Source organism: Aphidius gifuensis, linkage group LG2 (assembly GCF_014905175.1).
Source record: "Aphidius gifuensis isolate YNYX2018 linkage group LG2, ASM1490517v1, whole genome shotgun sequence".
Classification (NCBI taxonomy): Eukaryota; Metazoa; Arthropoda; class Insecta; order Hymenoptera; family Braconidae; genus Aphidius; species Aphidius gifuensis.
Window position 1 is genome coordinate 41045 of NC_057789.1, and position 15233 is coordinate 56277.

General features: G+C 25.4%; 3 protein-coding genes across 8 annotated transcripts; 1 reads left to right on the forward strand and 2 right to left on the reverse strand.

Moving 5' to 3' along the window:
* The first annotated feature begins 219 nt into the window (after positions 1-219).
* On the forward strand, positions 220-3493 carry LOC122848078 (metacaspase-2-like). 5 transcript variants are annotated; one of them, XM_044145899.1, is made up of 9 exons: positions 220-336; positions 672-777; positions 850-885; positions 960-1232; positions 1307-1798; positions 1855-2179; positions 2232-2756; positions 2823-2958; positions 3024-3493. In XM_044145899.1, exons 2-9 carry the CDS (start codon positions 741-743, stop codon positions 3135-3137), a joined length of 1938 nt encoding a protein of 645 aa, XP_044001834.1. In that variant the 5' UTR covers positions 220-336; positions 672-740; the 3' UTR covers positions 3138-3493. The 5 variants fall into 5 exon arrangements, with proteins under 5 accessions (XP_044001834.1, XP_044001833.1, XP_044001836.1 ...); XM_044145898.1 differs by lacking the exon at positions 220-336 and having other exon boundaries at positions 606-777; XM_044145901.1 differs by lacking the exon at positions 220-336 and having other exon boundaries at positions 606-777; positions 2253-2756.
* A 208-nt stretch (positions 3494-3701) lies between these two features.
* LOC122848063 (protein FAM13A) lies at positions 3702-10551 on the reverse strand. 2 transcript variants are annotated; one of them, XM_044145875.1, is made up of 7 exons: positions 10313-10551; positions 9742-10151; positions 9488-9664; positions 9029-9419; positions 8600-8852; positions 5752-6037; positions 3702-5666 (listed from the first exon to the last, which is right to left on the reverse strand). In XM_044145875.1, exons 3-7 carry the CDS (start codon positions 9635-9637, stop codon positions 3849-3851), a joined length of 2898 nt encoding a protein of 965 aa, XP_044001810.1. In that variant the 5' UTR covers positions 9638-9664; positions 9742-10151; positions 10313-10551; the 3' UTR covers positions 3702-3848. The 2 variants fall into 2 exon arrangements, with proteins under 2 accessions (XP_044001810.1, XP_044001811.1); XM_044145876.1 differs by lacking the exon at positions 10313-10551 and having other exon boundaries at positions 8600-8849; positions 9742-9853.
* Positions 10314-15080, reverse strand: LOC122848059 (protein argonaute-2). The gene is made up of 5 exons (XM_044145866.1): positions 14834-15080; positions 14314-14576; positions 14098-14178; positions 11479-14022; positions 10314-11387 (listed from the first exon to the last, which is right to left on the reverse strand). The coding sequence occupies exons 1-5, from the start codon at positions 14844-14846 to the stop codon at positions 11106-11108; spliced, it is 3183 nt and encodes a 1060-aa protein (XP_044001801.1). The 5' UTR covers positions 14847-15080; the 3' UTR covers positions 10314-11105.
* Positions 15081-15233: the final 153 nt, after the last annotated feature.

The following is a 15233-nucleotide window of genomic DNA, read 5'->3' on the forward strand; positions in this document are numbered from 1 at the left end:
ATAATAGCAACAACATCATCAACAACAAAAAATATAAATAGATACAACAAATTGAATGAAACTTTCTAAACACATTTCACCAATCAACATAAATTTATAAACAAGAGATTTTTAGATATACCTATTAAATTTTACGTTGATTCTTGAATCTATGACATATTTATTATGCATTTATGTATATCCAACAAACTGCAATGGTTAATAATAATAAATACAATAAAATTGCAGTGCAAGTACATAGAAAAGGAAGAAAAAGAGAAAAAGAGAAAAAGAAAGTCAAGTAAAATTTTAGAAAAAATTCACTGATTTGTATTGGGAGCACATATAAACGAGAAGGTACATAATATTTATTTTCACGTTTGTAATAAATACATAAATAAATAAATACCTTCACTTGGTTATATACTCTTAATACTTGATTCTAGTTTTCTCAATCAGAATGCATTTGCCATTTACATTAATTATGTCAAATAAATTTAATAATAATAGTAAATAAAAATAAAAGAAAAAACAAAGACAATGAGAGAAATTAGCCAATGAGACAAGATGATACATAATTTTTTGTTTTTAAAATAATAATAATAATAATAATAATAATAATTTATAAATAAGGAAAAGATTATTTAGGATTTTTTTTTTTTAAATATTTTTTTTTCAAAATGATTTTTTAGTAATTAAAAAACTGGACCTATACCTATACTCATAAAGTTTGTGTGATTGAAAAATAAAAATCTTAAAATATGGCTTTAACAAGTACTCTAGTTGAACAACAACAAGGTAAATGATGAATAAAAAATTACAATATTATAAAAATAGTTAATTTACCTTTAAATTTACTATTTATTATAGCTAATGACAAGGACATTCATCAAGAAAAATTAACAGGTTTTTTTATATTATATCAATATATTTTTAATTATTTTATTATTTTTATTTTTTTATTATTTCATTTAATTTAGCACTTCAAGAGTCAATTTCAAATGCAAATAAAAAAGCAGCTTTTTTAGAAAATAATTTTTATAATCTGAGAGAACAGTATAAAAATAGTGCTCGAAAATATGATGACAATAATTTAATATTGAAATCATTTGGTTCTATTGATAATGATAATGAAACAGAACAAATAATTAAAACTCCAGAAGTATTTTTTTCACCAAGAAAAGATGATAGATATCATGATGCTGAGAATAATGATAATGATCACCTAAAATATAATCAACATGATGAAACTGGTAAATAATAATATCCATAATATCAATTATTATTATTATTATATTAATTGTTTCAACATTTTTTTTTTTTTTAGAAGAAAGTCCAACTTATACAGCACGATCATTTAGAATTAAATCAAATGATTATTTTGATGAATCCAGTCAATCTGACTATGACAATAACAATGACGATGAGAAAATGATAAAAATAAATAAAAAAATTAATCAGCACTATGAAAATAATAACTGGTTACCAAATTTATGGAATGAAAAATCAGTGGAACAAGCTGAATTCGTAAATTACAATGTCAGTGAAATGATGTTGACTAAATTGGCAAGTTCTCGTAAAACAATAATTTCCAGTAGAAAAAATAAATCATTATCAAAGTCACATTTTAATAATAAAAAGCATAAAGTGAGTGCTCGAAAAGATTATGAAAATAATTCTGTTAAAGTTAAAAAAGTCAAACTAAGAAAAACAAACAAAAGAGTTAAACAAACAGCATCTAAAAGTACAACAGCAAGTGTTAAACACATGAATATTTTACCAGAAGGAAAACATTTACGAAAACACTCAAATCGACGAGGTAAATATATAAATACAAATTCAATATTATTATATATTAATATTATTATTTAATAGGCAAACGATTAAAAATTAATAAAATTGAAACACCAAAACAAGTTGATGATGAAAAAGAAACAAATAAAATTATAGAAATAATTGAGACAAATGAAAATAAAAAAGAAATTGTTGAATTATTTAGTAATACTGCAGCTAAAAGTGATCAGAGTTTGTCAGCCACATCAAGTGATACAAAATTTAAATTAAATATAGTAAAATCTCCTCTTCGAATGGTTGATAAAAAAATTAAAAAATCAATTAAAAATCAAAATATTATTGAGGAAAAAAATGATAATTTAATAAAACCAGATGGTGACACTACTACTACTACTACTTTGTCTAGGTAAATCAAATTTTTATTTAATTTTTTATATTTATTTAAATAAAATAAATAGTAATGTTGATATTTTTTATAGAAAAAAAGAAAATGAAATAAAATTACCAACAGCAACATGTAATTTTTCTTGTGATAATCAATCATTAGCATCACCAACTTATCAACGTCCAACAATAGCATCACAACAAAAACGTAAAAATAGATGTTACTATGGAAGATATAGCTATCAATACATACCATTTGTTGTTGGAACATCAATTAATAGAACTCATAATATTGGTTTAAATATACAGCTTGCAATGAGTCTAATGAAGGCACGACATACAAATGAGCCAGCAGATATTCGACCAATGTTGATTAAAAAATTTAGACGTGGTCTCAATCCAGCATACAATCTTAAAGATAATTTTATTAAACTTGAAGAAAATTTTAAAGAAACAAATATTGAACTGACTCAGAGTCAAATTTTGCAACAAACTCAACAACAACTAAATAAAGAAACTCAAAATAGAAATAATATTGATATGAATGACATTCGAAATATTATGATTGAATTACATAATAATTTTGAAAAATTGCAATTGCAAGTATATTTTTAATATTTATTATTTTATTTTTAAACAATATTTATATATTATTATTATTATAGAAAACAAGAAAAATTACAAGATGAAGCTGAAAAATCAACAGATAAAAAAAAAATTGATGCCGAATTGAAAAAACTTGAAATTGAATTAACAATAAAAGAAAAAGAAATAAATCAAGTTGTTGCTTTATATCACGAGGTAATTTAATTAATATAATAATAAAAATATTTAAAAAATTTGTATTATTTATTTTATTATTTTAGATTAAAAAAACAACAACAGTAAATGAAAATTCAAGGACTGCTTCAACTTCAACACGCTTGACTGCACTTTTACGTAAAATACAATCATTTCAACAACAATTAATATCTTTGTAAAATTATTGTTGTTATTATTATTATTTTTTTTATAATTAATCAAATTAAATACAAGAAATAAATACAAATATAATGTTTACATTTTATTACTTTTTCTACCAACAACACATTGTTGTTGCAAAATTTTAATTTTCTATTTATGATTTATATATTTTATATGTTTATTCATTTTATATATCATTTTGCAGTCCATTCATATGTAATTCTCCAAATGCAAATTCGACAAATAAAATTATCATCATCAGTTTTTATCTTTATAGTATGTAATATGATTCCTTGCAATTTGACTCGAGACAAATACATTAAATTCAATCAGCATGAAATATTCTTTATAATAATAATAATTACATTTTGTTCAATTTATTTTTGGCAATTGAAATAAATAAAAATAAAAATAAAATTAATAAAATTAAATGTAGGTATAATGTTTATATGACATTTATATATTTTAGTTATTTATTTATTTATTTATATTTGACATAAAATAGAGCTATTTGCAGTTTATCACAGACTAAAAATAAGGTCATGCTCATGATTATATATTATGTATTAAAAGAAAAAAAAACTTGACGCTGATTCATCTGATAAACTTGAACAATTTATTATTTTTAATCAACATTTTTCCATAAGATTATAAATAAATATTTATTATTCATTAATAATGTTAGTAAAATGTAAGTAAAATAAAAAAATAAATAAATAACAATTTGGTCAACCATTTTTAGCAATCAATGCTTCAATTAAACGTAATTTACCCTTTGTTTGTTTATAAGATTCATAAATAATTTGTATTTGTTTACCTCTGTCATCTTTTTGCATTTTTCTACCAGTTTTTAGCTCAAATTCCATTTCAAATTCTTTTAATGATCTTCTTAAACGTTTTTTTTCTTCTCTTATTATAATTTTTTGTGCAATTAAATCATCATATGGCATTGAGTGTAAAATTTCACTTGTTCCACTAGTAACAACAACAGCAGCAATACCACGACTTTCTTCACTACTACTCTGTTGACTATCACTATCTGTTGTAAATAATGATGATGAATCAATACAATCATTTAGGGTAACTTGTTGTTGTTGTTGTTTATTTTCATCATTTATTACTAATGATGATGATGATGATGATGTAAAATCCATTGCCTCATGTTCAAGTATTGTTGCCAATTCAGATATACTATCTTTGTGTTTACTTGAACTAGCACGAATTAATAATCTTTTTAATGTTCTATATCTATCATAAAGTGGACGAACAACAATACGATCTTCTTTTGATACTGCTCTACCAAAAATACTCTCAATTTGTAATAATGCTTTTTGTAATGATGTTTTTTCATCTAATAATTCATCATAATTATATTCTTCAATATTTTTATTTCTATTTAATTTTAAGCGTTTATCTGTTAATTTTTTTTCCATATCTTTAACCATTTCTTCCATCAATAATGCATTTGATTTTTCACTACCATTATTATTATTATTATTATTATTTTTTAATTTACATTGTAATGATAAATTATCAATTTTATTTATTTTATTATTATTATTATGAAATATATTTGTATTTATTGAATCTTCTTTTAATAATTTATGTTCTTTACGTAATTTATTTAATTCAACAAGTAATTTTTTAATATCACGATTATTCATTTTATCTGAATGACTTGGACGATAGCCATTCATTTCTTCAAATTGTTCTTCATATTTTTTTATTTTTTTCTTTAAGCCATTTATTTTTTTTGTTAAATTTTTCAACTCAATATCTGTTGTTGTTGTTGTTGTAATTTTTTTAATTATTTGTGATGGTGGTGGTGGTGGTGGTGGTGGTAGTAATGGTAATGGTGGTATTGTTGTTAAATTAAATAATTCTGAATCATCATCGTCGTCTTCGTAATTGTCATTTTCATCATTATAAAATCTTCTTGTTGAAAGTAATTGAGAATTTCTTGGTGATAATGTTGTATTAATATGATATGTTGAATTTTCATTGTTTTTTTCTTCATTATTAATAATATTTAAATTTTCATTGGTAAGATGTTGATAATGCCAATTTGTTATTTCTGGATCATTTGGATCTTCATCACTTGCTCGAGCAAGTGCACGAGCTGGTGATGGTGATCTACTGGGTCCACTATTTAACATTTCTAAAAAACTTTGACTAGTTGCTGATGCTGCTGCTGCTGCTGCTGTTGTTGATTGATTATTTTTTGATGATGATTCGAAATAAAATGATTCATCAGTTTTATTATTATTATCATTTTCTTTACTTTGATCATCATCATCATTATTATTATTATTATTATTTTGACAAAGTTTAATTTTTCTTCTACGTGCTTGACGACGTCCACGTGGTATTATACTTCGACTAAATCTTTCAGTACAACGTAAATTTTCAACATCAAATTCTTGACGTTCTGTTGTTATTATTTGATGACATGGTGATGGTAAAGCTGCTTGTGTTACTGCTGCTGCTGGTGGTGGTACTGGTGAAATATTTGTTGATCGTTCATGAAGAGGTAGACCTCCACAACGCTATATTAATATATCAATTCAATTAATTATTAAATATTTACTCAATAATTGTTGGTATATTAAAAAATAATATTTTGTGACTTACAACTCCGTGACCCATCTCTTGGCCAATTGATTGTAAAATATGTAAACGACGATAAGTTTTAAAATCCTCGTGGCTGCTTACTCTTCTTATTGATTTATTTGATTCTTTAGTTGAATTAACTAAAATTCTTTCTTCACTATTACTTCTTATCAATTTATTTTCTTGACAACAATTTTCACAATTATTATCTTTTCTTTTACGCGGTTTCAGCGCGAAAAGTATATCTTTATTATTATCCTTGGTAATTGTTATTAGGCTAGTAGAATTGTCGCTCGAATCTCTGAAACTAAAAATAAATTAAAAAAATTAATTTATAAATATATATTTATTTATACGTCATTGTCTCGTGATTTTAATTAATTATATTATGCACTTGAACGTTTATTTCCGTATAAGTATATATTAATTATCCATGGCAAATAATATTTAAAAAATATTCAAGGATATTATACCAATATTAATAGTTTTTCTCTCTCGAAATTTTCAATAAATGAATGAAAAATAAAATAAAATAATAACAAATTGTCAGTATTGCTCATCATCACCATGATAATGATCATCCAGTAGTTTTCCTCTATCATCAATCATCTCTCTCTCTTTCTCTTTTTCTCTCTCACACACACGCAATCACAAAAAAAAAAAAAAAAAAAAAAAAAAGAGTATGTAGGTATATCAAGTAAACTTTAAACTTAAAATTTTAATAATACTCACATAAGTAAATAAATAGTGATATAATAAGAGAATGCCTTGTATATTAATTAATATCTATGTAATCATAAATATAAATTTTGTTTTCCAATGGCTCTTGACTGAGATGAACAACAACTTTAATGTATTTCGATGATACATTTATCAAACTGTCTTGTTTATTCTTTCTTTTTATTTAATTTAATTTTAATAAAAAAAATTAACACTATTAATTGGCCAAATTTATTTTTTCATAATTGTACTTATATCAAATGATGGATATATATGTAATGCAGCATTGAGATTCTCGACAAAGCAACTGTATGTACTATGTAGTAAACCGTGGTACATAAACTGTTTCGGATTTCGGTTCGACGCCGGTCACGACTGACGACTCTATGTACTATGTAGCTTGTATATATATATGTACATTGTACAAATATAGGTATACATATATCCGTATATCCGCGTATATTATATATATATAATTATATTATTTACGTACTTTTACAATATCCCCTACTACAAGTTTACTTGTAAAATTTTCACATTTTATTTTTCAATCGTCTAAACTTGCAATGGTACTATAATTTATTATTATTGTTATGAAATTCTCCAAATAAAAATCTTCCGGGGTATAAAAAAATAGTCAAAATATATTTCAAACTATTTCGAATCGAATTCCATAATCCATACGAGACTTGCGAAATTGTGACTATATACCTATCATATATTAAATATTTTGTATATTGTAAGTATATCGCATGACAATATTGTTCGAATTGGCAAGCATAATACTACTCAAGTGTCACTTTTAATATTTATTTGCCATTATAATTATTTTATTCTTTTTAAATTAATTTATCGATTTAATATTTTTACTACTTTCACTGGTAAGTGTATGTGTGTGCATATTTCGCTCACGTGATGATAATGATGATATTATAAATAATCGTTCTTTTTTAAATAAAAGATTAATATTTAAAAAAAAAAAAAAAAGAAAAATTTTTTAGTTGCATTGAAATATTGATAGTTAATAATTGACAGTACATCCACGTAAATTGCAACCAGGGCCGGCCTATTCAAGGATTGACCCTGTAAATTTTCAACACACACAATATACCTACATTAATTCTTATATTTTATTTTATGTTTGTCATTTATGGGTACTTGAAAATTTCTTGAAAAGTTGATTATTTTAATTTTTCAATATACATGTATTTAATATTTGAAATGTCGTGTCAAAGCAAGGCTAATGTAATATTCATGATCATTGACCAAATAATTAGCTGATGATGATGATTTTTATTTTTTTTTAAATTTTATATATATTATTTCTATATCTATTTTATTAATATGTATGTATATTATTATTTATTATCCTTTCTATATAGTTGATTGAATAATCTACAAGGCAAACTAGTTGCATTTAAATTTTATAACGAAAATAAAAAAAAAAAAAAACCATGGCCATTTATTTAGATGGAATATTATGCAGTTGATTGAGCCTAATTTATCTGATGATTGTAATATACCAGCTAGTATATTACAAAATACAAAAATCATGATAAATGATAATATATAAATATATAATATATAATATGTAAACTTGACATTGTGTGAATTGAATATATTTTTAGCGATAAGTAGCTAGAAATAAAAATAAACATTCCACACTATACATGTACATATAATGAAACTATAAGTTTTAAGGAAGTGGAATATTTTTTTTTTCTTTCATTACTAAATATTTAAAAAAAAAAAAAAATATACAATGTGCGCGTATTAATTTTTTAATATATACCTCAAGCCATGAATTTTACAAAAATAACAAGTTTTAAATTTAAAATATGTATAATTATTGTTATTATTAAAATATAAAGATGAAGTTGGTTCAAAAAAATTATTATTTACACGCGTTTATTCAGCTCGATCAACAAAATAACATGAGCCAAAATAACACACAATTTTACAATATATATAAAAATATAAATAAATATATATTTTTTAGATAAACAGTTAAAGTTAATTTCAAGTTGAAAATATCTACGTCATGCCAAATTGCGTCACAAGAAAGAGTTCTTTAAACTCGTAAATTCATTTATTTTTGTTGTTTATTAATATTGTCAATATGAAAATTAAATTTATTATTAATACATACATGGAATTTGGTGTTTTAAATAGTCTGGATGTTTCATTGAGAATATCTCGGAGAAGTGTTGTTGCTGGTGGTACATGGGGTAATACAACTGGTGCAAATACACCACAAACACCACATTCTCGTCCATGACGTGATTCATATTTGCTCAAATAAATTATTAAATAACTCAATAATTTATAATGACATGTTGGCAAACTTTGTAGCAATTGATTTGTCAATTCTATCCATGCTTCATGATTATTTTCAAATTCTTCTAAAAAATAAATAAATATTCAAGTTTACCTCTTTATGTAAATTCATTGAAAAATTAAAATGAAAAAAATATATTATCATTTAATTTTTCAATAAAATCATTCATTTATACATATGTCAATGAGTAATAATAATATTTAAATGTTTTGACAAACATAGGTAATAGTAAATACTTACGAGAATGAATATGTACAAGTCGTGCAACCATTGATGATGGTACAAGTGGTTGTGGTAATTCTTTAAAATATTGTCGTAATAATGTTGCTGCTGTTGATGGACAAGCAGCACCCTCAAGATCAGCATCACCACGTCTTTCAAATGAATTACGTAATTTTTCAGTTAATCTTGGATTACCACCAGATAATCGAAACAATGTTGGATTATTAAATGCATTATTTTCAATATAATTACACAGTCTATATACGACATATGGTATACCAGTGTCATTGTACGATTCAACATCTTCAATATTAACACCAAAAAAACGTTTTATATTTTCACGATTACCACGACCAAGTAGTAATGAACCAGTTAAAACACGTTTAACTCTTGAAAATTTTGATTCATCCTGCAATTTTTTAAATATCATTAATAATAATAATAATAATAATAAAAATAAATAAATAATATCATTACTTTTTCATTGTTTTTTTGTCCACGTATTATTATTGTATTTGTCGATGTAGATGATGTTGATGTTGATGTTGATATTTGTTGTGGAATCTGATTTTTATTTTGTTGATTCTCTTGAAGAGAATCCTGTTGCTGGACTCGTTTCATTCCCATCCGTTTGCACCGCGACCCACTGCCGCACTATATAATAATAATAATAAATTTATAGATATTTTTTAAATTTAAATTATTAAAGAAAAAAAAAATAAATTACTTACAATGCACTCTTTTGCAGCTCTCCACAGATTGAAGTATGACAGATAATTCAGATGAAAAACCGTAATAGCAACGACTGCTATTTGTATTATTAAATCAATTATTTGTTTTAATTTTTAATGTTGAGCACAATAATTGTAGCACAGGATTCATATCTTTATCACGGCACATCATATAAATAATATTTAATAAGTTTTCCGAGGCAAATTGTAGCTACCTATGGTTGCTTTAAAAAATGTGTTGACACAAGGCGTAGAGTAAGCATTGAGGGTTTATCAAAATGTTTTTTTATGATATAATAAAGTGCTACTAAAACTTGTCGTAATTTTTCTTACAAAGTTGATGATTAATTAGGTAATTGAAAATCACAAAAACAATCCTCGTTGCATTATGTTGATTGATTGTTGTTTCACTAAAAATTAAATTTAATTGAATAATTATTTTTAAATTTGACGAAAATAAATTTCGTTTGCTAATTCAACTGCGTCACAAATTTTATATAAGTAATATATAATCATAAATATAATTTCATTGTTTTTTCTATATAAAAAATATAATAAAAAATATCCAAACCTGCAGTACTCATGCCAATATAATATTTAATTGTTAAAGTTTAATGCAGTTTAATGTTTGTTTCATCACTTGACAGTCACAAAACACATTTTTTAATAATAAATACAAAAAAAAAAAAAAATTTAATTAACAAAAAAGAGTATTTTTGTGATAGCAATTTAATGTTTCAAATGAACTTGTATTTTAGTATGTAGTATTTATTTTTTTGACGTCGCAAAAATTGTGATTGACTCGAGGACAAGGTAATAATATTGTGTGTGTGGCCTCGAACACATAATTCGGCGCAATTTTTTAGAAATAATATTTCTAACATTTTTAATATGTAACAGTGCGCATGTACTAGATGTATATTAAATCAATAGTTATAACTTTTAAATAATAATAATAATTTGATATAAAGATGTTCATTCATTCATTGACTAAAAAAATATACATTATAATCATGATGAATGAATAAATACATAATTATTTTTATTTTTAAATAATTTTATTGAGAATTCAATGATATTATTATCTCATACATATTATTAATTATTATATAATTTAATTTTGGAAAAAGTAAATTATTATTATTATTATTATTATTATTATTAAAGAAAAGAAAAGAAAAGAAAAGAAAATTTTTTCATCATCAGCGTATAAAAGACTCAATAAGTATCAAGATAATTTATACATTTTTACCAGGAATCTTGAATAAACAACTTGACATTGAAAAAAAATGTATTATGAATTATGTTGTTTTTGTTAATAGATAAATATTTTTTTTAGATAAAATCAATTGTTAATAATATATTTAAACAAAAAACATTGGATTATTTGAATGAAAATCTTGGCAAAGAGTCAATTTGTTTCTTTGCTCAGATGGCAAATCGTTCAGTTTAATATGAACATTGTGAGTAAGTGCACGAGCACGAAAAGCAGCAAGATGAGCATAATAAGTTGGTGCAGGATAACTCACTGAACGTGTACAACGTGAAAACATGTGACATAAATAATATGTAAGTTTTTCAATTTGATCCTCAGTCATGTCATTGTCATCCCAAAGACAACGATATTTTGTTGGTTTAGCAGTTCCCTATAATAGAAAATGAAATGAAATAAATTAAATTAATGAAATTAAATTAAATATTAAATATTAAATATATTTATTTATTTATTTTACTTACTTGAATACTTGCATGTGATACAAGATAAAAATCAATATGTGATGGATGAGTTATTTGTGTATCAACAATTGTACCAGCTTGTACATTACCAGCACGATCATCAGAATTTCTTTTATCTGTTGGAAATAGACGTATATGATGACGTTTTTGAACAACTAAAAATGTAATTTTTGGTTCATATTTTTCTGGTAATCCAATTTTAACACATGCATTTCTAATTGCTGTTAATTCATAATGCATTATTTGAGGAAATTGTCCCTCACTAACACCATCACGATAATATATTATTTTATCTGGTTTACGTTGTTTATTCATTTCCATAAAACGTGACAATTGATTATATATTATTTCAGTTAAATCAGATATAACTTCTTGACGTGGTGGTTGAAGTTTAATTGTAACATTATATTTAAATGCTGTTGGATCAAAACTAGCAGCAACAGCAGCAATTGATGGTATATCTGTTGCATCTGGTGATGGATGAGTAACATCAGCACCAATAAACATACATGGTGTTTTTAAACAATCTGGTTTATCAGCTGGTGCAAATATATGATTAATACCATTTAATTTTGAATTTAATTTTAGTAATATATTACCAGCTGTCATTTTATTCATTTTACGTTCAATTGTAAAATCTTTAATGCATTGTGTTAATATGCCAACTTTTAATTCAGCAACTTGTTTAACTTTTGGATATACATCAGCCATACGTGATGGTATAACAACAACAATTAATTTTAAACCACGTTGTTTCATATCTTGTAAATAACCAATAAGTGGACGTAAATCATTACCACGTAATTGTAGCGATTTAAATGGTTTATCTGGTTCACCAATTTGCATACCATTACTATTACGTTTTAATTCATTAACAAATTCCATTAATACACGTTCATCAACACGACTTAAATTTAATATTGTCCAACTTTTATCTGGTATATTTGGTGTTTTATAAAATTTATTTGCATTCCAAACACCTTTATTAACTCTTATTGGTTTTTCATCATGTAAACCTGGTGCTTCTAATACACGTGCATCAACTTCAGTAAATTTACCACTGACATTTATTCCAAATTCTTGCATTGTTTTATTTGTATTAAAATTCATATTATTAAATGCTTCCATTATTTTATTTTCTCTAATTGCTGGTGGTGTTGCTGCTTGTTTAATCATAGCTGATGTTTGTTGTTCATCAAGTTTACGATTAGTAACATTACCAGATGCAATTGTACATAATTCAAGTGGTACAAGTATATGAGGATTTTTTGTTCTTGAACCAACCCATAATAATGGCAAATCTGGATATTTAATTTTATAATTTTTAGCACCAGAAAAATAAGTTAATACATCTGTTTCTTGACCATTTGCCATTTTAAATATTGCTTTTGCAGGTGGTTTATCAAGACCATTTATACCAACTGTACGTTTTGTTGTTGGTTTATTTGGTAATTGATATGTTACCTTTAACATTCTCAAATATGAATTAATTTTATCAATATTTCTTTCAATAACATCTGCTGTTACTGTATTACAAGGATCACGATATGTTGAACATACATCTTTTATTGCTTGTAATACTGGTTGTGGTTTTGGAAAACTTTTATGTGCAACATCAACATTAAAATATGGCTTCCAACCAAGTACAGCTGATTGAAATAAACCAGTCCATAATTCCATACCTGTACCAAGATCAACTGGATTATTTGGACGTTGATAAAATGAACGTCCAACCATAATTGCTCTGTCATATGATGCACAACGAAGTACAACATCAAGTACTTGCATTGATGAGAAATTTTTTTCATGTTCTTTCATTCCTGGTGCAATATTTTTAAACCATGATATATCAATGACATTTGCTTTTGTTAATGTTACTTTGACATTTCTTCTTTCTTGACTTTCATTATCAACAATAACTTCAACTTCTGATGTTATACTGTGACCAAATGGTAAATCACCAGCTGAATAAACATTTGCACGTCCATCAAATGCTGGCCAATTATTTGGAAAATTACATTGTCTCATTGCATTAAATGCCAAACGTTTTAAAAATTTTGGCTTATCCGGATCAAATTTAATATCATAATGTGTTGCATTTAATTTAAAATTTTTATTAAATGTTATTTCCATCATGTTTGTTCTAACACGTATTTTTCTACCAAGAGTTCCAGCTTTGTTTGGATTTTTACGCACTGGTATTAAATCAAGTAATCGATTTTTTTCTTTTTCAGGCATTTTTTTAGCATCAATACTTGTAACAGACAATTGTTGTTGTTGTCGTTGTTGTTGTTGTTGTTGTTGTTGTTGGCCTTGACTTTGACTTTGACCACCACGACTTGTTGCTGGATTTAAATCAGAACGTGTTGTTGAAGCAATTTGTTGCTGCTGTTGTTGCTTATTAGCAGGTGATGAAGCTGGTCTTGTAAAACCAGGTGGTGGTGGTGTTGCATCACTTTTTTGTTGCCCAATTGTTTGCTCATCTTTTTTTGGTCCCCAAAAAGATGGAGCTGAAGATGGAGCTTTCATACCAGGAGGCGGTCCCTAAAATTAATAATTATCAACAAAAATATTTAATGTTTATTATCAAGCATTTTGGTTGGTAATTAATTTTATTACCTGTTGAGATGATTGTTGTTGTCCTCGTTGACCCCAGGCACTTGTTGAACCTGATGAACTTTCAGATTGTTTCATTGGTGCCTGTTGAGTCAATAAATTAAATTCAATATTAAAAAAAAAAAAAAAAAAAATTACAAAGATGAGTCATGCTTGCATTTAACACATTCAAATTCAAAGAAGCTACAATTATTATAAAATAAAAGTTTCATATTTTACATTTGTCTGTTGTGGACGTTGTTCTTGAGATGATGATGGTGGTCTACGATCTTCTCTACGATCTTCTCTATCATTGCCTCTATGATCATTTCTAGAAAATCGTTGTCCTCGTTGATCTCTAGGACCTGGTCTATCATCATTCCCAGGAGGACCTCTTTGATCACGTCCAAATGCTTTTCCTCTACCTCTACCTCTACCTCTTGGTCCATCAACTTGTAGATCATGCATTCGATCTGAAAGTTGTTGCTCAGATTTGTCTTTTCCTGCAAGCAAATAATTTATCATAAATATTTGTAACCTTAAACCTTTCCCCAAAGAGTCATCAAGAATATAATTATTTTATTCAAGTCATAGCATAAATGAAGTCTAAAAATTTGGTATTTAAAAAAAAAATTACGTTTAGCAATAATATTTATCAAAAAAAAAGAAAAAAAAAAAAAAAAAAAATGGAAGAATTACGAAAACGGGGAATCCCACTGGTAAATTTTTATTAATTGTCATTATTTGTTTTTTTTCTTACCTCTTTTTTCCATCTTTTTTTTTTTTTAATTTTTTGGCTGACTGATTTATTTATATATAATATTATCAATGATTTTATTATTAAACACAAATTGCAAATTGTTTGATAAAACTCTCATGCGTTCGTTTTGTTCGTTACTTCGTTACATATAATGTTATGACGTTGTGTATGATAATGATAATTTAACACGTTAAACACGCACAAACACGGCAAACACCAAACACTTTCTAGAATTTCGCAGAATTTCAGTCCCTTTCCCCCCTCACTTATTTTTTTTATCATCTAAATGCGCAAAAGTCGAAGAGAGAGAGAGAGAGAGAGGTGATGATGATGATGTTTTTAGAAATGGCTGTAATACATTGTAATCATATTAAGGTGTATATTCATGTAAATAAATTCG

Coding starts and splice junctions, on each gene's coding strand:
- LOC122848078 (XM_044145899.1), top strand. CDS start 741: ATGGCTTTAACAAGTACTCTAGTTGAACAACAACAAG. Junction 886..959: donor TCATCAAGAAAAATTAACAG/GTTTTTTTATAT, acceptor CATTTAATTTAG/CACTTCAAGAGTCAATTTCA. Junction 2,180..2,231: donor ACTACTACTACTTTGTCTAG/GTAAATCAAATT, acceptor TAAAATAAATAG/TAATGTTGATATTTTTTATA.
- LOC122848063 (XM_044145875.1), bottom strand. CDS start 9,637: ATGGGAATGAAACGAGTCCAGCAACAGGATTCTCTTCAAGAGAATCAA. Junction 6,038..8,599: donor TTTAAAACACCAAATTCCAT/GTATGTATTAAT, acceptor ATTTATTTTTAG/TTTCAGAGATTCGAGCGACA. Junction 5,667..5,751: donor AAGAGATGGGTCACGGAGTT/GTAAGTCACAAA, acceptor ATATTAATATAG/CGTTGTGGAGGTCTACCTCT.
- LOC122848059 (XM_044145866.1), bottom strand. Junction 14,023..14,097: donor AACAACAATCATCTCAACAG/GTAATAAAATTA, acceptor TATTAATTTTAG/GGACCGCCTCCTGGTATGAA. Junction 11,388..11,478: donor TATCACATGCAAGTATTCAA/GTAAGTAAAATA, acceptor TTTCTATTATAG/GGAACTGCTAAACCAACAAA.